At 38.2% G+C, this 21,387-nt stretch overlaps 1 protein-coding gene across 2 annotated transcripts in view; it reads left to right on the forward strand.

Annotated features, from left to right (window-relative positions):
- Positions 1–21,387, forward strand: part of LOC145784826 (uncharacterized) — a 36,888-nt gene that overhangs the window by 10,790 nt on the left and 4,711 nt on the right. For both annotated transcript variants that reach the window (XM_082596667.1, XM_082596668.1), the window contains exons 3-14: positions 2,191–2,315; positions 6,048–6,237; positions 12,724–12,917; positions 13,278–13,411; positions 15,980–16,136; positions 17,219–17,304; positions 17,550–17,781; positions 18,837–19,021; positions 19,257–19,347; positions 19,687–19,821; positions 20,650–20,796; positions 21,190–21,322. In XM_082596667.1, coding sequence (XP_082452793.1) covers positions 2,198–2,315; positions 6,048–6,237; positions 12,724–12,917; positions 13,278–13,411; positions 15,980–16,136; positions 17,219–17,304; positions 17,550–17,781; positions 18,837–19,021; positions 19,257–19,347; positions 19,687–19,821; positions 20,650–20,796; positions 21,190–21,322 — 1,802 coding nt within the window. In that variant the 5' untranslated portion in view covers positions 2,191–2,197. The remainder of the gene's footprint in view (positions 1–2,190; positions 2,316–6,047; positions 6,238–12,723; positions 12,918–13,277; positions 13,412–15,979; positions 16,137–17,218; positions 17,305–17,549; positions 17,782–18,836; positions 19,022–19,256; positions 19,348–19,686; positions 19,822–20,649; positions 20,797–21,189; positions 21,323–21,387) is intronic.

Here is a 21,387-nt window from a genome sequence, read left to right on the forward strand (position 1 = left end):
ATGGCTAGAAGTCCCTTATCTAACCTTAGGCCTATTATGTCTTACCAAGTTTCAATTATTGTACTTCGATGGGCGCCCACAACTGGAATTAGATTGGTCTCTAATTGGCTGGTTGTTGAATTTCACCCGAAACCAGGGATTCTTAATTCTCCTCAGAAATATATGAATTAATTGGCAGTTTGTTTTTGTTATTGCTTCCTATTTTGTTCCCAACACACTTGCTCGCTATATTTAAAATCAATTTAATTATTGACTGTTTGCTGTCCATGTTTGAATTGTATGCTTTTGGTTTTATCGTATGTAGGAAAACGTGAGTTAAACATTAAACTGCTAAATTGATTTAAAACCATCTTTGGTTTTACTGCTTGTACTGCTATTGTTCACTGTCATTATTTTCGCACTCGAAATACTTTTCTGGAAATAACTTTTTTCGTACCCTATACCTCCATAAATGATAAAGGGTTGCAAGGCATTCTGTCAAAATATAGTAGGCCTATCTTGTTCTGCAAATAACTATTACTATAGTATGTTGTTCTGCAAATAACTTATTACTTGTTCTGCAAATAACTATTACTTTATGATAAGTTAAAAACTCAACCAACCACCGTGTTTTTTTTCGAAAGAATAGAAAGACAAAGGTTGGTTGGTTGGTTTGAGCAGAGAAATAGTTAAAAACTATTGTATTTAACTGTATCTGTGGCCTGTAGCGCACCCAGCATGGAGCTAAGGGGGCTCAAGCCCCCCCCCCCAAACCAGCCACCAAAAATGAAGTTTTTGTATGTTTCCCATTTATACCTTATGCTTCCAGGTTAGTTATGAATAAGACACAACAATACAACAGGGCTGAGCATTATAACAATATATTTTACCTATTTACAAATAGTTTTAACAGTCGAAGCCTTCATCAGGAACCTGAAAATATTTATAAAAATGCAATAAGTTCCAACTTCTTGAAGGTAAAATTACATTAGGAAAAGGCAACTACATAAATAACTACAACAAAATTTGCACCACAGGGAACGTGATACATCAAGTAAATATTGAGAAAAATGGACGCGCCTCCAGCAAATGATTGTTTGTTTAAAGGCATATTAAATGAAATTTTCAAACGGGAATTAAGCATTAAAATGCGTAAACTGAACATTCAAGAATAGCCTACATTTCAAAAAAAAATTACCGAAAAAAATTTGTTTTTAATGGCGCTGGCAAGGCCCAAAGTCCAATGTTTCATTTATTTTCATTTTTTTCAAAATGACCAAAAAGTGCAAACACAGCGCGAGAATACGTCACAAAAGACAGCAATAACAAAAGCCACGTTACAACATCTGATGTTTTAACATCAGATCTGAGGTTTTAGCAAACTGTCTGATGTTTTGACGTTGAAATCTGATGTTTTGATGTACATACATACATAGCCTACAGTTAGATCGCCGGCAGTAACAACTGTTGCGTGATCAGCTGATTGCTCGTCTTTTGTTACGTAGACTGTACAGTCGCACGCTTCGCTGCTCAGGCCCATTCTGGTTTTGAAAGCACTGATGACAAAAGCACGCGCGCAATGATGGTCAGACCGCAATGGGGCAAAATTTTATTGAAAATCGTTTTATGGTAGCAAGTTAAACACAAAGAAAGTGGAAAATCGCCAAGTCAGGTTTTTCCTTTAGTATCCCTTTAAACTTGGGTTGTAGCGTTTGATTAACTGCTTCCTGAATTTTGGTATCAAATTGGGATTTGCCTAAAGGGAAACTAATAGGGAAACTCCCTAAAGTTCAGATGCTCCGTACTCTCGTGGTCAAATGTCTGATGGACATACCAATGTAGCCTAGCTTACCGTACGTCAATGTCGAATCACACGGACATGTAAAACTGGTATACGACTTCTAATCTGATTGAGAGAACAAATCCTGATGTATCGGCAACCGGCGGGTTGTGGGCCGTTGTGGGCCGTAAATATTAATCAAAGGGATGGGCATTGGCCTATTGTCACTGTTGTCGCAAATCACTCGGCCAACATTTCTGAATTAGCCCCCTCCCCTCTAACTTTTTTCTGGGTGCGCTACTGTCTGTGGCTATCGCATCAATGTGGTTTATATATTCTAACTGCGCATCTGCGTTATCTTTGGTAGTTGTCTATCGGCTAAACCCTAGTTTAGTGTACATGTTGCAATGTGAATATATTCTTCTGTTCAGAGTTGTGATGGCCAACGCAATCATGGCGAGTAACGTGCTTTTGGAAATGTTGTTCTTGATGCTTATAAACAAAACTTTATCCCCATGCGCCGCCACATATTCATTGCCTGGTGGTAGCCCCTATGGTAAGTGGTTTTGACGAGTCCGTCTTCATTGTCTGCATTGGTGATAAACGTTCACAAAAGTAAAATATAGTGATCGTTAATTAGCCTACTGCGTATAATCTTTTTAGAATATTGTTCTAAAATAACTTGCGACAAATCATTGTGGTCCACTAGGAACTAGGTGTTTCATCACCAGCATCATCATGATTATGGACTTTCCAGTGATTTAGCATTGGTATCGGCATGCTCCTGTCCCTGCTCACATACAAAATCAGCCGTTTTTTATAGATTATAGCCGTAGATTATATTGATTCAACGTCTGCAGATCCGGCTGCGAGACTAACTCTTTTCTTTGTTCAAATACCAACGGAGTGGAGAAATGTTGGCTTGTGGAGCCGGCGACCAAACATGGCCTACCGGCGCAGCAGTTTCGGAGGTCATTTAACGATTTTTCGTAGACTCCGCATGATATAGACAGACAATCGATAACAACTTAATAACATTGAATTGCATAATTCAAAATTAATACAGAAATGAAATAGATACATAATTTCGAACGTTTTCGGCAAAACTTTCTGCCCTCTTCAGGAAAATATCTTAATTCATCTAAACAAAACAATTATTCGTGAAATGTTAATAATAAATGACTGAAATTCAATAAAACTGCACTGACCTGCGTACAAGCAACAACTGACGAACAAACACAAAAGGTGGTAGCAATCTGTCATAATTATGCGGGAGTGTGGTCATGAGACGAGATAGTGAGCGGACAACATAACATAAAATAAACGTAAGCTAATACAAATTCAACAAAAAAGATGCCCCTCCAGCGAATAATTATTCAGAAATTTTGAAAATGCTGGAAGAAAGGTCACAAAGTTACGTCTAGATGTTCGTTTTTTCGAATCTTGCATCGAACTTGGAATCTGTCCAGAGTTCCTTAAATTCAAACCTCCAAATTTAAGCGTCTATAAACACTCGGATGACATTTATCGTTTTGTTCTCAACAAGAAATTGAAAGAGGTATGTACAGCGCTTCGCATAGCAGAGCGGAAATATGAAGAGATCAAAAAACAAACACTGGCACAACTTTCCTTTTTAGAAAAGAACTGTTTGATACTGTTGCTCGGAAAATTATTTAAACAGATAGCTAAAGAAACTTATACAGTACATTATAAAAAATTGACTAATCTTTGGATCAGACAAAGAAAACGTAGTCCTAAGTGTATAATTAACCTTAGCAAAAAGAAATTAAGCCTATTGGAGGAAGATGCTCTACGACAAGGTTTGGACCACCACATTCTCCCAAAAAAAGTACGTTATGACAATGTTAAGGCCAATATTGAACAGCTCGTTTCTTCAATCAAACGAACCAACGACATTTGTTTGGATGATGACACAAAAGATGACATCAAGTTTATCGTTAGGCAATTCATGTCGGATGCTAAACGTGTATGTTCGTCTAGGAGAAATCAAGCTATACATAAAACCCTATTAAGTCTCTCCAAAGATCCTAACATTAAAGTTTGTCGATTTGACAAAGGAAAGGGAACTGCGATTCTGAATACAGAGGATTACCATTCAAAACTTGACTCTATTGTTGATGATCACTCTAAGTTCATTAAGATTGACGATACCGTTAGGACGCATCCTATCATCAAAAAAGAAAAGTCGATCGCGTATTATATCCGCACGTATTTGAAACAATTTGATAAAGACTTGTGTAAAAAACTTATCCCATCCGGTAGCAACCCAGGAAAACTGTATGGTCTTATAAAAGTCCATAAAGATGGAAACCCAGTTAGGCCAGTAGTGTCAATGATTGGTACACCTGAATACCGATTAGCAAAATTTTTGGACTCGATGATTAAACCTTATATTCCTAATAAATATATGCTCGACTCTACCAACAAATTCTTAGAAAATGTAAATAACTTTCCGTGCCACAAAAATCAATTGATGGTGAGTTTTGATGTGTCTTCTTTGTTTACAAATGTACCGTTGGTTGAAACCATAAATATCATTGCTGATTACATTTTTTCGGATTCCCAACCTAATCACCCACCTATCAAGAAAGAAATTTTCATTAAACTCCTCACGTTAGCCACACAAGGCATGTTTTTGTACAAAAATAATTTATACAAACAAATCGATGGCGTAGCAATGGGGTCTCCATTAGGCCCTACCATTGCTAATTTTTTCCTCGCACATATTGAAACAAAAGTTCTTGAAGAGTCTAAAGATTTCCATCCGAAACTTTATCTTAGGTATGTAGATGATATTTTTGCTGTTTTTGATGATGAAGATTCGTGCTCAACTTTTCTAAATGTGCTAAATTCCCAACATAAAAACATAAAATTCACAGTGGAAAAAGCTAGAGAAACTATACCATTCTTGGATGTTGAACTAAAGATTAACGAAAGTACTTTTGACACATGGGTTTGGCGAAAACCTAGTAACACTGGATTATTATTAAATTTCAACGCAGTGTGTCCTATGAAATGGAAATTTGGGTTGGTGTTAGGTTTGCTTAATCGTGCTCGTTCTATCTGCTCAGACAAATACCACTACATGAATGAAATCGCCAAAATTAAATCTATGTTATGTGCGAATGGATATCCCGGGCAGTTTTTTGATAAGGTTCTACAACGTTTCAATTCAGTATCTTCACCGAATACTGACGTCATAAATTTCCAAAACTCTATATCCATACCTTTCCTAGGAAAGGAATCTCTCGTATATGCTAAAAAACTATCTAAACTCTTTAAGCGTAAATTTGATATCGACATTGTTCCTCTGTACAAAACCTTTAAAATCAGTAGATATTTTTCGCTGAAATCTCCCGTTCCGCAGTCTCTTCGTTCCAACATTGTCTACAAATTCACTTGTTCGTGCGACACGAACATGACATACATAGGTATGTCCACAAGACACTTGGTAACAAGAGCAACGGAACACCTAAATTTAACAGACATCAATAAGCACAGTGCAATCAAAGACCACATTTATGACTGCAGTATTTGTTCCAACATCAAATTTACATTAGATTCATTCAAAAATAATTCGCAACTGTCAATCGGGGTTTGAAACTAAAATTCATGAGGCACTCCAAATAAAGCAGCACAACCCCAGGCTCAACAAACAATTATTCGCTGGAGGGGCATCTTTTTTGTTGAATTTGTATTAGCTTACGTTTATTTTATGTTATGTTGTCCGCTCACTATCTCGTCTCATGACCACACTCCCGCATAATTATGACAGATTGCTACCACCTTTTGTGTTTGTTCGTCAGTTGTTGCTTGTACGCAGGTCAGTGCAGTTTTATTGAATTTCAGTCATTTATTATTAACATTTCACGAATAATTGTTTTGTTTAGATGAATTAAGATATTTTCCTGAAGAGGGCAGAAAGTTTTGCCGAAAACGTTCGAAATTATGTATCTATTTCTTTCAATGTTATTAAGTTGTTATCGATTGTCTGTCTATGGTTTTTAAAAAGTACCTCTCTACCAAAGCTATACTATTCCGCATGATATGGCAGCCTAACGTATCATGACCATGCCCATTGCCCAATTACCGGGTTAGAAAAACTGTTATTATTTAAGATTACTAATATAACTTAAAATAATGTTAAAAGCAATCTATTTTGAAAAGTCTGCAGCTTCTATTAAAAATCCCTATCAACGCAACGCCTCTCAATTGTTATCCCATTCAAATAAATTTCCAAATGTTTTATAATAATTTAATCTTTCAGCTCCATCAGTTGTCAGTGACTGCCACCCAGTGTTGAATATAACTTGCTTTTCTTCTTGCTCATTCACGTCGCAATGTTGGGGAATGAAAGAGGAAGCAAGTCGTTATATAACCTGCTCCTGGGAGGCTTTAGAAACGCATCTCCCGCTGAAATACCATGCCATCATCCAAGACACAGGAGTGAATTTCTGGTTGGTTGCCTTTGTAGACAATGATAATGCGGTAGTCAATCAATCGTTTGTAACACTAGTTGCAACGTTCATCTGATGAAATTGAAAGTAAAAGCAACAATAAACAGGATGCAACTGGTGCTACAAACTATAACTGTCCTGATGAACACCCAAACTTTTCAGTATTCAGTCAAACAATTGATGCTTTTTTTCATAACTACTACATAGATGTAGCAGTTTGACATGTAGAGTAGGCCTATTCACAGCCAGTCTTTTTGTAATCATACAAACATGCATGATACTGTCAGAATACTAAATGAAATATTCAAACGGAAATTAAGCATTAAAATGCGTAAACTGAACATTCAAGAATACATTTCAAAAAGAATTACCGAAAAAAAATTTGTTTTCAATAACACTGGCAAGGTCCAAAGTCCAATGTTTCATTTATTTTTTATTTTTTTTAAAAATGACCAAAAAGTGCAAATACTGCTCGAGAATACGTCACTATCGACAGCAATAACAAAAGCCACGTTACCACTTCTGATGTTTCAACATCAGATCTGATGTTTTGGCAAACTGTCCGATGTTTTGATGTTGAAATCTGATGTTTTGATGTACATACATGTTACTGCCAATTTTCTTAAGTTAAGCCCTCTGCGTTCATTTGTGACTCGTTTGTTAATATTTGGATTTTTTCTCTTTTGCCGACCACTGTACTAAAAAAGCCACCTGTTTTTGTTTCTCTTTTATATTGTTTGGCCTCTTTCGCATCTGCGTTTGGCACCTGTGGTCTGTTTTCGTTAAATCAGTAACTTATTAGTCGACGATACAACGTCAGTTTTCATTGAATTATACAACCTTTATGACGTGTTTGTGTTTCAACATTTGTCAATCTTTAGAGAAAGGAAATTTCGTAAATTGTGGATTGAGTTGTGTCATTCTTAAATTTGCTATTCTCAAGGCGGTCAGAAAGTAAAACTAATTCTCAAAGTTACCTGTTTATGAGATTGTCTAAAAAAGCACATTAAAAGAACACGTGAAAACCAATTCAAATTCATGTGTCGTGTTGTTGGAAGCAATCTAGACAGAAGAAACTGACCAGGCAGTTCAATAGAGCGAAGGTCAACGACAAACAAAATACGTCACTGTAACGTAGCAATCAAATAGACAAAGCGGACGTTACATTCAGTTTTTAGACATTTCAATCAAGAAAGTCGTCGTTGTTGACAGTGAGCGAAGTTGAATGCCAAGAAAATGGCAACAAATTCTGTAAAGGCGACAGACGTGGCAGATAAATCAAATGCCGAAGAATCAACAAATCCAGAACCCCAAACATCAAAGGTGACAACAAGATCACAATCAAAAATGCTCTACCAAGCAGAAAATGGCAGTCTGCACCCAAGCGACAGCACCAGCAAAGTTTCCAGCAAAAGCCGCTCCTCTACAATGAGCGCTAAAATTAAGAAGGCGGTAATATTAGCTCGATTGGAATCACAAAAAAGGATCTGCGAGTTGGAACAAGAGCAAGCGAAAGCAAGGGCAGAATTTGAAACAATGGTCCTAAAACAAAGTCAGCTACGTGAAGAACAAGAAAGAAAATTCCTGCAACAAGTCCAGGAAGCTAAACTAAAGGCAGAGCTCCAAGAGACAATTGCCCAACTTTCGGAAGAATCGGAAGAAGATGCTGGTGAGCGCTATAAAATGTCTAAAGACAATGTTGATATAAACGGACAATTTCAATCGAATTTAGCAACTAATGTAAACAATAATTCTGTGTATCCTATGTTATCCCAATTAACGTTGAGTGGCGTAGAAGCCAGGTCTAACATTCACGAATCTATTGTCGTTTCAAACAAAATTAATCCTTCACAAACAGTAACAAATAAATCGTTTGTGAGACATGAGCCGAGTACGTCGTATGCCCAGACCCCTGTACTAAATCAAATAAACAATAATCAATCAGTAAACTCGAAACAAATTCCAAATATTACTATCAACCCGTCCCCACTGTTGTCTGTAGAACCCCCAATCTTTGATGGAAATTCTGCTGAATACTGTGGTTTTATAGACGCATTTGATACGTTAATTGATTGTAATTTCACAGAGCCTAAACGTAAACTTTTTTATCTGTTGCAATACACCAAAGGCTCTGCGCACACTTTGGTAAAAGGGTGTCAATACATGCTTCCCCACGAAGGTTACACAAAAGCAAGAGCTTTGCTACAACAAACCTTCGGTCAAAAATTTCAAATAGCTCGCGCATGTGTTGATTCCGTCATAAACGGCCCATCTCTTCAAAATTCTAACAAGGATTCTCTAATCAAGTTCTCTTCGGAACTAACTTCCTGCATATGTACTTTGTCTGGCATGAATTACTTACAGAAAATGGACAACATGGATACCATAACAAAAATAATAAGACGCTTGCCAAGTGGCTGGTATTCTGGCTGGTTACGCGAAGTTGACGTAATTTTGCATGAAAGAAATCAAGAAATAAGCCTTTCAGATCTCTCACGGTACGTCTCGCGCAAAACGAGAGAAACGACCAATTTGGCATGCGATATTCTAAAATCTACTAAAAAACAATTCGATGATTCCAACTCCAAACGTAGGAGCAGCGTAACCTTTGCAACGCAAATAAAATCGTCGAACCATGAAAGGACATGCCATCTGTGCAGAGATAAACATTTTCTCAATCAATGCAAACAATTTCGAATGATGAATATTGACCAAAGGCTTAAATTTGTAATCGACAACAAACTCTGCAAGTGCTGTTTAAATGCTGGTCACTGGGCATATTAATGTAAAAGGAAGGACCCTTGCATAAAACTAGGATGCACTGAACGCCACACTACTCTCTTGCATCCCCCAGATGCAACACAAATCACCACAAATATCACACCTAAAGACACAACTCAAAAAATTAATATCAATCAACCTACACAAGCAATACGCAATGGGTTTGTCAACACACGAACAAATTCTCGCAGTCTGCTTCCCATAATCCCAGTAAAGGTTCGCCTGCAAGGAAGTAATCAAACTATCACTACACAAGCGTTTTTGGACAGTGGAAGTACAACATCTTTCATAACAAATGATTTGATAGAAAAGTTGCAAATTGCCGACTGTCAAGAAACTAATATTTGTACCACCACGCTAAACAACACTGGCAAACGTAACAAGGTAAAGGTGGTCACAAATGTCGAAATGTCAGATTTTGACGAAAACAAATACATTTCTCTAAGCTCTCTTTACTCCACTTTTCAAATTCCTGTTTCAAATACAGATATTCCTACCCTAGAAGACACTAAACACTTTCCAGAATTTGCAAACATCTCGATTCCCGATGTTGACGCAGAGGTAGGACTCCTTATTGGCAATGACAATCCGTACGTTCTCCAACCACAAGAAGTAATCCAAGCAAAAGGTGGCTATTATGCCATCAAAACGGCCATTGGCTGGCTAGTGAATTGTCCTAACAGCAAACAGGATCAAAGTAAAACTAAAAATTTCTTTACCAAAACTTCTACCCATCCAATGTGCGACATGTGCTTTGACGCTGTTGACTCGATTGTTAACTGTAAACCCGAATTATCTGTCCAACAAGCTCAATTCATGAAATCTGTTAACTCTAGTATCAAACTTTTGGAAGACTCGCACTACCAAATCGACTTGCCCGTTCGAAATCCGGACCTAAAATTACCCTTTAACAAATCTCAAGCTCTCCAAAGAATTAATTGCTTGAAACGAAAGTTTAAAAGGGACGCTAATTTTTACATGGACTATAAAAGATCTGTTGATGACATGATCATGAATCAATACGCCGAAAACGTTACTGATGTCCCTGGAATACATGGAAAAACGGCCCTGAATTTCTATGGAAACCACAATCCTCAATGGCCTAAGCAACCAGAATTTCTCGAAGTCGTGGACAATGACCCAGAAATTAAACAACCAAAGCAAACGTGTTTTGCAACCCAAAGCGAATCCCACTTTCTGGAAGATCTTTTGGGTAAGTATTCTTCTTGGTACAAGCTGAAAAGAATCGTTGCTTGGCTTTTCCGTTGTAAGCATAAATTTCTGACTTTAAGACTGACTAACCTTGCAAATAAACAAAATGCCCCAGCACACAATCTTTGCTTGTCTCCAGATGAGCTCACAAAGGCACAAGACTTTATTTTTACCTTTGTTCAGTCAAAACACTTTGCCAACGAAATCAGCCAACTGAAAGCACAAAAGCCATTAAACAACTGCAGTAGCTTAATAAAATTCGACCCTTTCTTAGAAAACAATTTACTAAGAATTGGTGGCCGCATCAAAGCTGCACCTCTCAAACACGATGCAAAACATCAAATTATCCTTCCAAATCGCTCCCAAATAGTTCCTCTCATCATTCAAGAAATGCACGACACATTTGGTCACAGTGGCAGGGAACACGTCCTGTCTGCCCTGCGCGAAAATCTATGGATTATAAAAGCCAATTCAGCAGTCCGCAAGGTTTTATCCAAATGTGTTGATTGCCGCAAAAGAAGCGGAAAACTCAGCACACAAAAAATGGCTGATCTTCCTAAAAACAGATTGACACCAGACAAACCTCCATTCACCTATGTTGGTGTAGACTATTTTGGCCCATTTATTATTAAAAAGGGTAGAACAGAACATAAAAGATACGGTGTCATTTTTACTTGCCTTGTAATAAGAGCCGTACACATTGAAATCGCAAACTCTCTTGACACTTCATCTTTTATACTCGCTCTACGACGATTCATCGCAAGAAGAGGGCAAGTAGAAGAAATTAGATCTGACAATGGTTCAAACTTTGTTGGTGGTGAACGAGAAATGAGAGAAGCCATCAAATCATGGAACAACAGTCAAATCGAAGATGCTTTAACACAGAAAAGCATCAAGTGGATCTTTAACTCTCCAAGTGCATCCCATCATGGAGGTGTGTGGGAAAGACAAATCAGATCCATTAGGAAAATCTTATCAGCTATCTGTAAAGGCCAAACTTTAACAGATGAAACGCTGACTACCTTCATGTGTGAAGTAGAAAACATTATTAACAGTCGTCCACTTACAAAATCGTCAGACGATCCTAATGACATGGAGGCTCTCACACCGAACCATTTGCTTCTTCTAAAACAGCAAATAAACCTTCCTCCAGGCTCATTCACAAACAAAAAAGAGCTTTACTCTCGAAAACGCTGGAGACAAGTCCAATACATGGCCGACGTCTTTTGGACACGGTGGGTAAAAGAGTACTTACCTTTGCTCCAGCAAAAACAAAGGTGGACCAAAAAATCTCCTAATCTGACTGTGGGGGACATAGTTTTAATCGCAGATAACACACCCCGAAACAATTGGCTCATGGGTCGCGTAATTCAAACGTTTCCCGACAAAAATGGCATTGTCCGTAGCGTTAGCGTTCAAACTAAACAGTCCTTGATTGTCAGACCAATTCAAAAGTTATGCTTGATCGTTCCTGCAAAACCAATGTAAATTTGTGCTGATTTTGTTTTCTCATGTTGTTTATACCTGTGTATTTGAACAAATGTACGAGGCCTTAAAGGGGAGGGAATGTTACTGCCAATTTTCTTAAGTTAAGCCCTCTGCGTTCATTTGTGACTCGTTTGTTAATATTTGGATTTTTTCTCTTTTGCCGACCACTGTACTAAAAAAGCCACCTGTTTTTGTTTCTCTTTTATATTGTTTGGCCTCTTTCGCATCTGCGTTTGGCACCTGTGGTCTGTTTTCGTTAAATCAGTAACTTATTAGTCGACGATACAACGTCAGTTTTCATTGAATTATACAACCTTTATGACGTGTTTGTGTTTCAACATTTGTCAATCTTTAGAGAAAGGAAATTTCGTAAATTGTGGATTGAGTTGTGTCATTCTTAAATTTGCTATTCTCAAGGCGGTCAGAAAGTAAAACTAATTCTCAAAGTTACCTGTTTATGAGATTGTCTAAAAAAGCACATTAAAAGAACACGTGAAAACCAATTCAAATTCATGTGTCGTGTTGTTGGAAGCAATCTAGACAGAAGAAACTGACCAGGCAGTTCAATAGAGCGAAGGTCAACGACAAACAAAATACGTCACTGTAACGTAGCAATCAAATAGACAAAGCGGACGTTACAATACATACATAGCCTACAGTAACAACTATTGCGCGATCATCTGATTGCTCGCCTATAGTGACGTAGACTGTACAGTCGCACGCTTCGCTGGTCAGGCCCATTCTCGTTTTGAAAGCTCTGACAAAAGCGGGCGCGGAATGCTGATCAGACCGCAATGGGGCAAAATTTGATTGAAAATCGTTTTATGGTAGCATGTTAAACACAAAGAACGTGTACAATCGCCAAGTCAGGTTTTTCCTTTAATATCCCTTTAAAGAACATTCGACTCCCGCTTAAAGGTGAAGAACGCTTGGCCCATGGCACTTTGTCGTGGACCTTCTGTTATTTACTGCGCTTATTTCAAACCATTATTATTCTCTTTTCAGCTTGCCGACAGTTTCATGTGAGGAGTCGTCTGTGGACGGGACGACCTTAGTTCTTTGCAGCACCGTAGTTTTCGCCAACGACACTAAGTGTAGCTTCATAACAAACGGGGATAACACCATCTTCTCTGTCGAAGTGTTCAGTGGTGAAGAGAAATTATGTATGTCACTGGCCAGGTTCAATCCTTGCGACATTGGTGGGTTGCAGGGAATTCGGCTTTCAATTAATATTTGCGCTACAGTATTTGTTGTTCTGCATAACTTGTGCCTTGTGAGTTTACATAAAATCTTTTTGTAGCAGTTCAAACTTGAAATTTCCAAACAAAACTGGAAATTTCCAGCTTTTATTCATTGTTATTTCATATCTGATGGAAGCGTTTAGGTGATTCGCTGTTGATGAGTTGTGTTTGCTGAAATGTTGTAACATTTGTTTCTGTGCTTCCAAAGTTATTAATTTTTTCGACTGCTATCACCTCACGTCCGTTGACTGTTGATGGTGGTGGGGATGGCATCATTTGCACTGACAGAACCAATATTGTACTTTCCATTGTTTGCAGTGAAGTTAAATCCTCCATATATAGAAGAGATCAGCTCTGAAGACGGCTTGGAAATTAATGTCCGACCGCCACAGTGTGCAGAAAAGTCATGGACCAATTACAAGTTTGCGCTGCGATACTCAACTTTTAACGGGGTGAGTGAGCAGACGTGTTTTTCTTAATAATATGAGTAAATAGGAAAACCATTAAAGATATTTTTTCAATCAAGGGTGTTAACAGCCCCTGGGTGTGCTCGAATCAACTTAATGGGTCTGCTGAAGAGTGCTAAACCCACGGCAGTATCTCCAAACACCCAGCCTGAATCAACTTCATTTAAACAACCTACATGCAATTAGTAGTATTGACAGGGGAGTTCAGATGGTACTGTGGACCAGAGCCCAAGATATGTTTAAGGGCCCATGACCTTTCTAAAAGACCTGGAAACTTGCAGAAACCACTTTTCTTTGGATGCAGTGTAGTTTTCGTAAAAAAGTTTTGATTTGAGGCCCGAAGATCTCAATAGTACTGGGCCCAAATGCCCAAATTATTCTTCGGCCATTGCATATAATACTGCAGTGTAGTTGTCGAATGGTGGCGATAGTTAATTGGTTTTTAGACTGCCCGGCTTGATTTTAGAAGTAAACAAGTTTAAGAAATGTTAAAACAATTTGTTTACCGGTTACTAGGTTTGGTAACACAGAGCCTATGAGTGATGTAGGATGAACCGTGTTTCACAAAAGATATTTTCTTCGCTTGGAGTAATATTTATTCAGCCTAAGAAAACCTTTTGTGAAGTGAACTTTTAGTAGTTTTGCATATTTAAAGATTGATTTGGAAGGGAATGCCCATTGTGATACAATGGATGTCCTGGGTGACGAACAGTATCTTACAATCCGCTTCATCTGACCTACCTTGTAGTGGTTGAACAACACAGTTAATTGACGTCAAAACCTGACGTCACAAAGTATCTACCTTACCTCAAACAAAATATTGCTGACGTACTTCACGATTGTTGACTACATCCGCCAGATGAACCCAACGTTAAAAAGAGCATAAAAAATTAACTTGGTGATTAACTAAAAACAAACCTAAGTGATTCAACAACACCCTGCTTAAATAGTGATCACAAATGTAAATAGAAAAACCGAAAATTTTTAAAAACTCATTACCGTCACAATTATTTACGTTTCAAAATGAATGAAACTGCCCCTTGAAAGAATCATGTTGCATCAATGTCAATAAGATGTTAAAACAACATGAATAAGGTAACTGACTAACTGCTAAGAATTGTATATGATAAATTTTGTGAAACTTTAATGCTTTTGGCTTTAATTCCGAGCAAAGGACGTGTAGCTAAGACATAATAGACCTGTGTTTGCTATCACTTGGTCTAGCCTGCATTTGTGTTGTTTTTCAAAACTGGTCAGAAAGTCTATTAAAGCAAACCACCTTTCCATATCGATGAAGTAAAAACACACACTAAATTATGATAGATTTTCTAGCATGAAGGGAGTCCAAAATTATTTTGGCCACGGGAGCCCACAAAGGGCTTAACACAGCACTGGTTGCGGGCATGTGGAGCAAAGTTACACAAGCTGCACAGCAATACATACTGTATCTCTTGACATTTTGGAGCACTTTTTTTACTTTGAAAAATTTACCTAATGTATTTTTGAAAGAAAGCTACACAACAAACTTCTTCTGCAAAGCTAAATGCACCACCCTACGATATTTCTGCTCAAGGATATCGTTGATTGCAACTTGAAAAACGTTTTTCCTGATATTTTTGTTGCTTTGATGATTTTTGATGCGGTACCTACTGTAGCTACTAACTAACCAACCTCCATCAATTGCGAGTGGAAAACGTAGTTTCAACACACTGAAATTTGAGAAAAACTGTTTGCGCTCCACCATAACTCAAAACCGATTGAACGACATCGACATTTGCCATCAATTCAGCGGTTGCAATAATTTGAGGATAATTTGAATCTTTATCATTTGATGCTGTGATTTGCAATTTTGCATAGCAAAAGGTCCAGAAAGGATTGAATTGAATGCTTTGTTGAGCTATTTTCGTTGTCTGTGTTGTGTGTTTATAATTTCTTGAAGAATCTAGATAGAAGGTAGTAATGGTATTTTTATTGAAAGTAGGTCGAGTGATTTTTAAAGATTTTCGTATCGAAAGAGGGCTCTGTAATATCGTTACGATGTTAAAAGCAAAAGTTTAAAGAAATTCAATTCACACGAAAAGTAAGCTAAGTTGATTTTAAGACGAACTTGCAGCGCATGATATCAATTGTTTGCTTTTGTTTTTGCTGAACATTTTTTTGGGGGCTAATTTTTTATGTTATTTCCCAACCAATCCTGATTTCTCTTGGAGGCCCCGCCTATACGTTGTGAAGACGTAAAGTCAGTCATTTTTTGTAGATTGGATGTTTTGCTAGTGCTAGCTTGCATTGGCGCTAGTCCAGCTAATGTATGGATAAGCCTACTACTGTACAAATCGAGCAAAGGTCACCCAACGTTCTATCTGCATTGTTTGCTCGTGCAATGCGCTGCAGATAGGGTCACATCATCCCTAACGATTGTTGCCATACAATCCACCACTTTTACGATGGCTGACTGAACCTGAGTAAAGAGTTTTGATGTGTTTTTTTAATCAATCTTTGCAACATTTTACTGAGTTTTTTACAGTGTTTGGTCAATGCTCAATATTTAAACAGATCTCAAGCGCACCGGACAAGTATCTTCTACAGCCTCCTTTCAAACTTCCACTGTTTGACGCTATGGAATACAGGCTCTCTGCTTACGTCGCAATCGAGCAAGTGGCCGAGGTGCTTCGAGTTTGGAGTGACCCGCAAGATGACCTCATTGTCACAGGTACGCGCATTTGTAAGAAAGTAAATGTCTCCCAAACAGCAAATCAGCCGTTTTTTACACTGAATCAACGTTTAATCAATGCAGCCTAAGGAACGACTGATTTTCTGTCTGGGCTACAACTTTCACCAAGCAGCAAATCTATGCAGACGTTGAATCTATGTAAAAAATGACTTATTTGCTTGCTTGGGTTCTGTCGTTTTTCTTGTTGTTTACGAGGTTTGCGACATTTCGTATCAACGTCTAAAGTTGATATTGTTGTAAATATTCAAGACCTTTTTTTTGCTCATCAAGCATAGCTTAACTACAGCATTTACACGCCTAATTCGGGGTGAGCAAACAACATAAATGGTTTTCTGGGATCATAAAAGCATGCTTATGTATAGCTCAACCGGCTACATGATATTCAAGTACCCGTAAATTCAGTTGTAACAGGTTACGATCTACTTAGCCTACAGTATATAGAGCAGTGGCTATCACAACACTTAAAAAATAAACACACAAGCGCACACGTTTAAAACGATGATGAAGGCTTAGACTTACGTGTACAAAAGATATCTTTTAGCGACTATCACTGTGATACCGGTCCACTCCTCGTACTCCAAGCAAGATGATGGAACATGTAACATACGCAGAAGGCCTACTGAACTTCTTAAACTGACAAATACGATCAAAGATTTCGACAGATAATTGACAGCCCATCATCATCAAGTGAAAGGTGATGCTGCGCTGAGAGTAAAGGCCACCAGAATGTCGAATGATCGCTGTTTGAATATCTTGTAGTGTTCTTGCATCAATTGCACTGTCAACATGATTTTGCCTTTGCTCAACACACCTGCGTAGCCTACTGCAGACGCAGCTCACTGAATGAATGTGCAGCGCTACTTATGATGGTAACTTGCTCGTTTTAAAAATCGAACCATGCTTACAACAACAATTACCAAGTTTGTGGTCTTTGGAAGGCTTGTGCGTGTAGTTGTGCAGGGGGAGGTTAAATGTCATCACTTGATCGTGTTGTAAACTTTGACCGAACAGAACTAACAAACAGCTAAGTGAGGTTTTATCAACTGTTTCGTCCTCTTCAGCTCCCATCGTAGCCACCGACAATGACTTCATATTCCAGCAATGTTTACAATATGGAAGCAAATCCACCGTCATTGCAACATGGCAGGTGAGAATGGTCGCTCACCTTTTTGCAAGTTATTAAACTGCTGTAAATATTTTTCTCAAATGCTAGTTGAAGGAAGCAGTTAGTTCAGTTTTTTGTTGTTTGTTTTTTATTTCATAGACTTACTGACTTTGGTTATAATTCTGTGCTCAGCAAACCCAGATCAAGTGAGAAAGCACAATATTTGATTGTTTCATAACGTAGACTACGTTATTTTTCCATCTTAAAATTGCTTTCGTATCCCTTAGAAAACAGGAGTGGTTTCTGGATTTCAATGCCGATTGGTGGACATGGGAGATGAGACCTTACTCGCTGAAGAATATGTTGCCAGAGAGTTTCAACTTCAAACAGTTTTTCAAATTCAGTTTGACAATTTGAACGAAGATAGGCTGTACCGTCTGTCCGTTGTCGCTGATAATTCCAAAGGCGTATCTCAGCCAACCAATGCAACAATTGCCAAACGTTTTTGTGATAACTCAGGTTTGTGAGCGTTCAACTGCAGTGTTGGACCAAAAGCAAATATTTACCAGTGTTTTTATGACCTTTGTCGATACAGCCAAAAGCAAAAAGAACAGATGGCCTGTTTAATCATTTGCATCATCAATAAACGTTATAGCATTAAGATCGCTGAATTACGATTTTGCTTTTTATTAACAAATGGAATTTCATAAACAATGAAATAATTGAAGCTGTTTTCTTTTAATTGTAGCTTGAAGGGGTTATGTTTGGCAAAAACATTTTATTATTATCATTATTTATTTGCGTCAGACAAAGCTGTCCATATCCAAAACAAAACAACGAAATAATACACAAACTGCAAATGCACAAAGGTCACAGTGAGCCACTTTGGATGTCGTCAGTTTAAGAGCTCACTAAATATCTACTGTTACAAAGTTACATACAATGAGCGTTGGAAGAGTTGAAAGTATTCAGAACGATAAAAACAATCAGATGACATCAGGTCTGATATAAATCGATTTGAGGAGTGAATGCAACGGTTAATAAACGAAAACATGTTTTTCCTCAATAAAACATCAAATGTTGTTATATTATTCATTACCGGTACTTGATATTCACGGGCATTGAATGAAATCTTTTTCTAGCACTAGTTGCAACGTTCATCAGATGAACGTTGCAAATGGTGCTAGAAACGATAATTGCATATCTTGTTGGTGCCCAAATTGACATAATGATTTGAACAGTTTCATAAAAGGATCAAGGAGGTAATTTATAGCTTTTCATGTACCGTATCATATTCATAGTATGTCCAAATATTAGCACGAATATGCGGGGCTTTTTGACAACAGGACGAGCGGTTGCCTTCCTGCCTCTACGACTCTATGACAGCGAAACCGCTGCATTAGGCTAAAACAAGTAAGCAACGATCATGCTGCTGAAAGCGAAACTCAATCTATTGAATTTGTAAACCGCTGAGGAGCAACGCATTCGGCGATGGATACAGCGCTATACTGTATAAAAACAAGTATTATTATTGTTATATCGAAGGAAGTTGTATGTGAACATTTCACTCGCAGGAAAGAATCCTCGAAGTTGTCAAAGATTTTCGAATGATCTTCACTGGATGGTGATTGGTTGGCTGCCCCCGACAACAACTTTAGCATACAACAAGTTGAAGATCTTCACGTTTTCAAATGTGGTGAACTTAACTTCGGATTTCGTTCCCAGCCAAACAACTAAATACAACTTGACAAATCTAGAGGTAACGATTTTGATGGCTCTTCCCAAACAGCAAATCAACAGTTTTTTACTTTGATTCAACGTCTGCAACGTTGAATCAACATATAATAAGAACGGTTGGGATTTGGTGTTTGGGTTACTATCTGAGCTTGACAGCGGTAATAGTCTCACACCAGCCTATCAGTTTTTTACATTGATTCAACGTCCCATAGACGTAGCTCTTGAATGAAATTATCCATATTGATGGTTTATTTCAGTCTTGCGTGCTTTACACAATCGTGGTTGAATCATATTATGACGCCATTAAAGTAGGACACTGCACGTTCCAGGCCTTCACGAAGGAAGTCGGTGAGTGGCGATGTTTTATTTCTGTTGATGTTAACTGCCATTAATATTTGACGACGGTGCTCCGATGTCAAACGAGAATTTATGATGTCATAAACTGCGTGTTTTGATTGTGTCAGTTAACGAATCACTCAGCTCCCATTTTCGGGATAAAACTTTAAGCTGCAAGAGACGCGCACTTGAGTTGAACAGAAAGAGAGAATGGAGTATGTTTATCTTACATTCGGCAAGAGGTGAACGGAAGCACAAAGCTCAAGACTCAAGAGCTCCGGGACCAGACCAATGCTGTGATGCTAAGGGTGAAAGTAATTGACTGACTCAAGCATTTGTATTTATTTGCAGCCCCAAAAGGTGCTCCTAGGTTTGATCTCATCAATACGAGTGAATCCACAATCACTATTCACATCGGTGATATGCCGCCTTCCCTCAGCTGTAGTTCATTGATATCTTACGAGATAAAATACACGATCAATAATGGTGGGTTTTATTGTGAATTTCCATGTTAATATCACACTACTTCAACTAAATAATAACCAAAATTTTACTGTTGTTGTAAGAAAGTAAATGAAACACTACACATTGTGTTGTTGATTGAGAAGCACGTTTGTAACACATCTACAAGCGATTCGTTGTATAAAGATATTTGATGTTGGAAATTTTGTGCGAAACATCAGTGAAGCAATTTATAAGTCCGTGGTTTCACTTTCTGTTTCATCTTTCTGTTTCATTGCCAATCTAAGCTACTACAAGTCAAACGAGAGAAGAAGAAGATCGAATGAAAACTGCTACTAGATGTAGAAAAGTAAATTCGCAAACCTGATGAATAACCAAACTACTTGGCAATAATTTATTTTCTTGCGTGTCATTAGATGATTGATTGATTGATTGAATTTTTATCCTCGGACTGGGAAAGCTTCTTGCAGAGCTTAATGCTGGCAGTGTCTCATACTTGTAGATGTAGAGGCTTTGAGTCACTGATGCAGGCCCGGTCACCGAGATTGACAGAGTGAAGTTTTCGATTGTTGAAGTCTTGTTGTCAGGGAATTATTCCATCCATTAGATGCCGCTGAATGGAGAGCAATCCTTAACGTGCGTTGCTCAAGCGCACACCCCGAGAGTCGAACCAGCGCCGCTTGATCTTGAAGCTTCTTGACGCGCTAACCAATTGAGCTATCGGGGTGGCTGCTACGTTCACTGGCTTACTTGGAAACCTAGCTCTTTGTGGGCCTACTATCCTCTCTGTAATGTTAATTGATGTTACTGTATGTAAACCTACAGTAGAACTGAAAGATATTTACAATTTAGACTCCTCGATTGTTTCCTCCCCCACTAATGAAGTTGTCGTTGCCGACCTCCAGCCTTTCTCTGACTACACCGTACAGGTAGCGGCCATCAATCAAGCAGGAAGAGGCCCACTCTCCCTCGCTGTACTTATGACCACCGGTCAAGCAGGTTTGTTTCATATTCCGATTATTTCTTGGTGACGCACGTCTTCCGATGATTTCAAATGTTTTTACTTCAATATTTGCTTTTTAGTTTGTTGCTTTATATTGTTCTGGTTCATGTCAACTCCCACTCTGCTGTTATTTGCAAAATTTATTCTCAGGCACACATGTAGCCTACAATGCTTGAAATGATTTGGTTAAAATTCTTTGACTGCTGACTGCGTTACCTTGTGCTTAGACCTGCCGTAAAATACTTTTTCGTGATTCAGTGTTGAATAATGGCAGCTTACCAATGTGTACCACACCAATGGTTGTTGAAATAGCTTTAACATATAAAATGCAAATCGAGTCATTCAAACATCGCCTACTTTTTGTTGAATTTTAATTATTTCTGTGACAGCTCCATCTTCTCCTCCTGTTGTCCGCCTGGATTACCTGGATGACAACTTATGCGTCATTGCATGGAAGCAACCAGATCATCCCAATGGCTTGATCTCTCATTACGTCATGTATGTCGTCCCCACTAGCGACAGGTAGGCGTCACTGTCTGCTTTTGAGCACATTATAGCTTCAATTGTTCAATTTCTAACTTCAGTCG

This window comes from Aplidium turbinatum, chromosome 15, assembly GCF_918807975.1.
Source record: "Aplidium turbinatum chromosome 15, kaAplTurb1.1, whole genome shotgun sequence".
Taxonomy (NCBI): domain Eukaryota; kingdom Metazoa; phylum Chordata; class Ascidiacea; order Aplousobranchia; family Polyclinidae; genus Aplidium; species Aplidium turbinatum.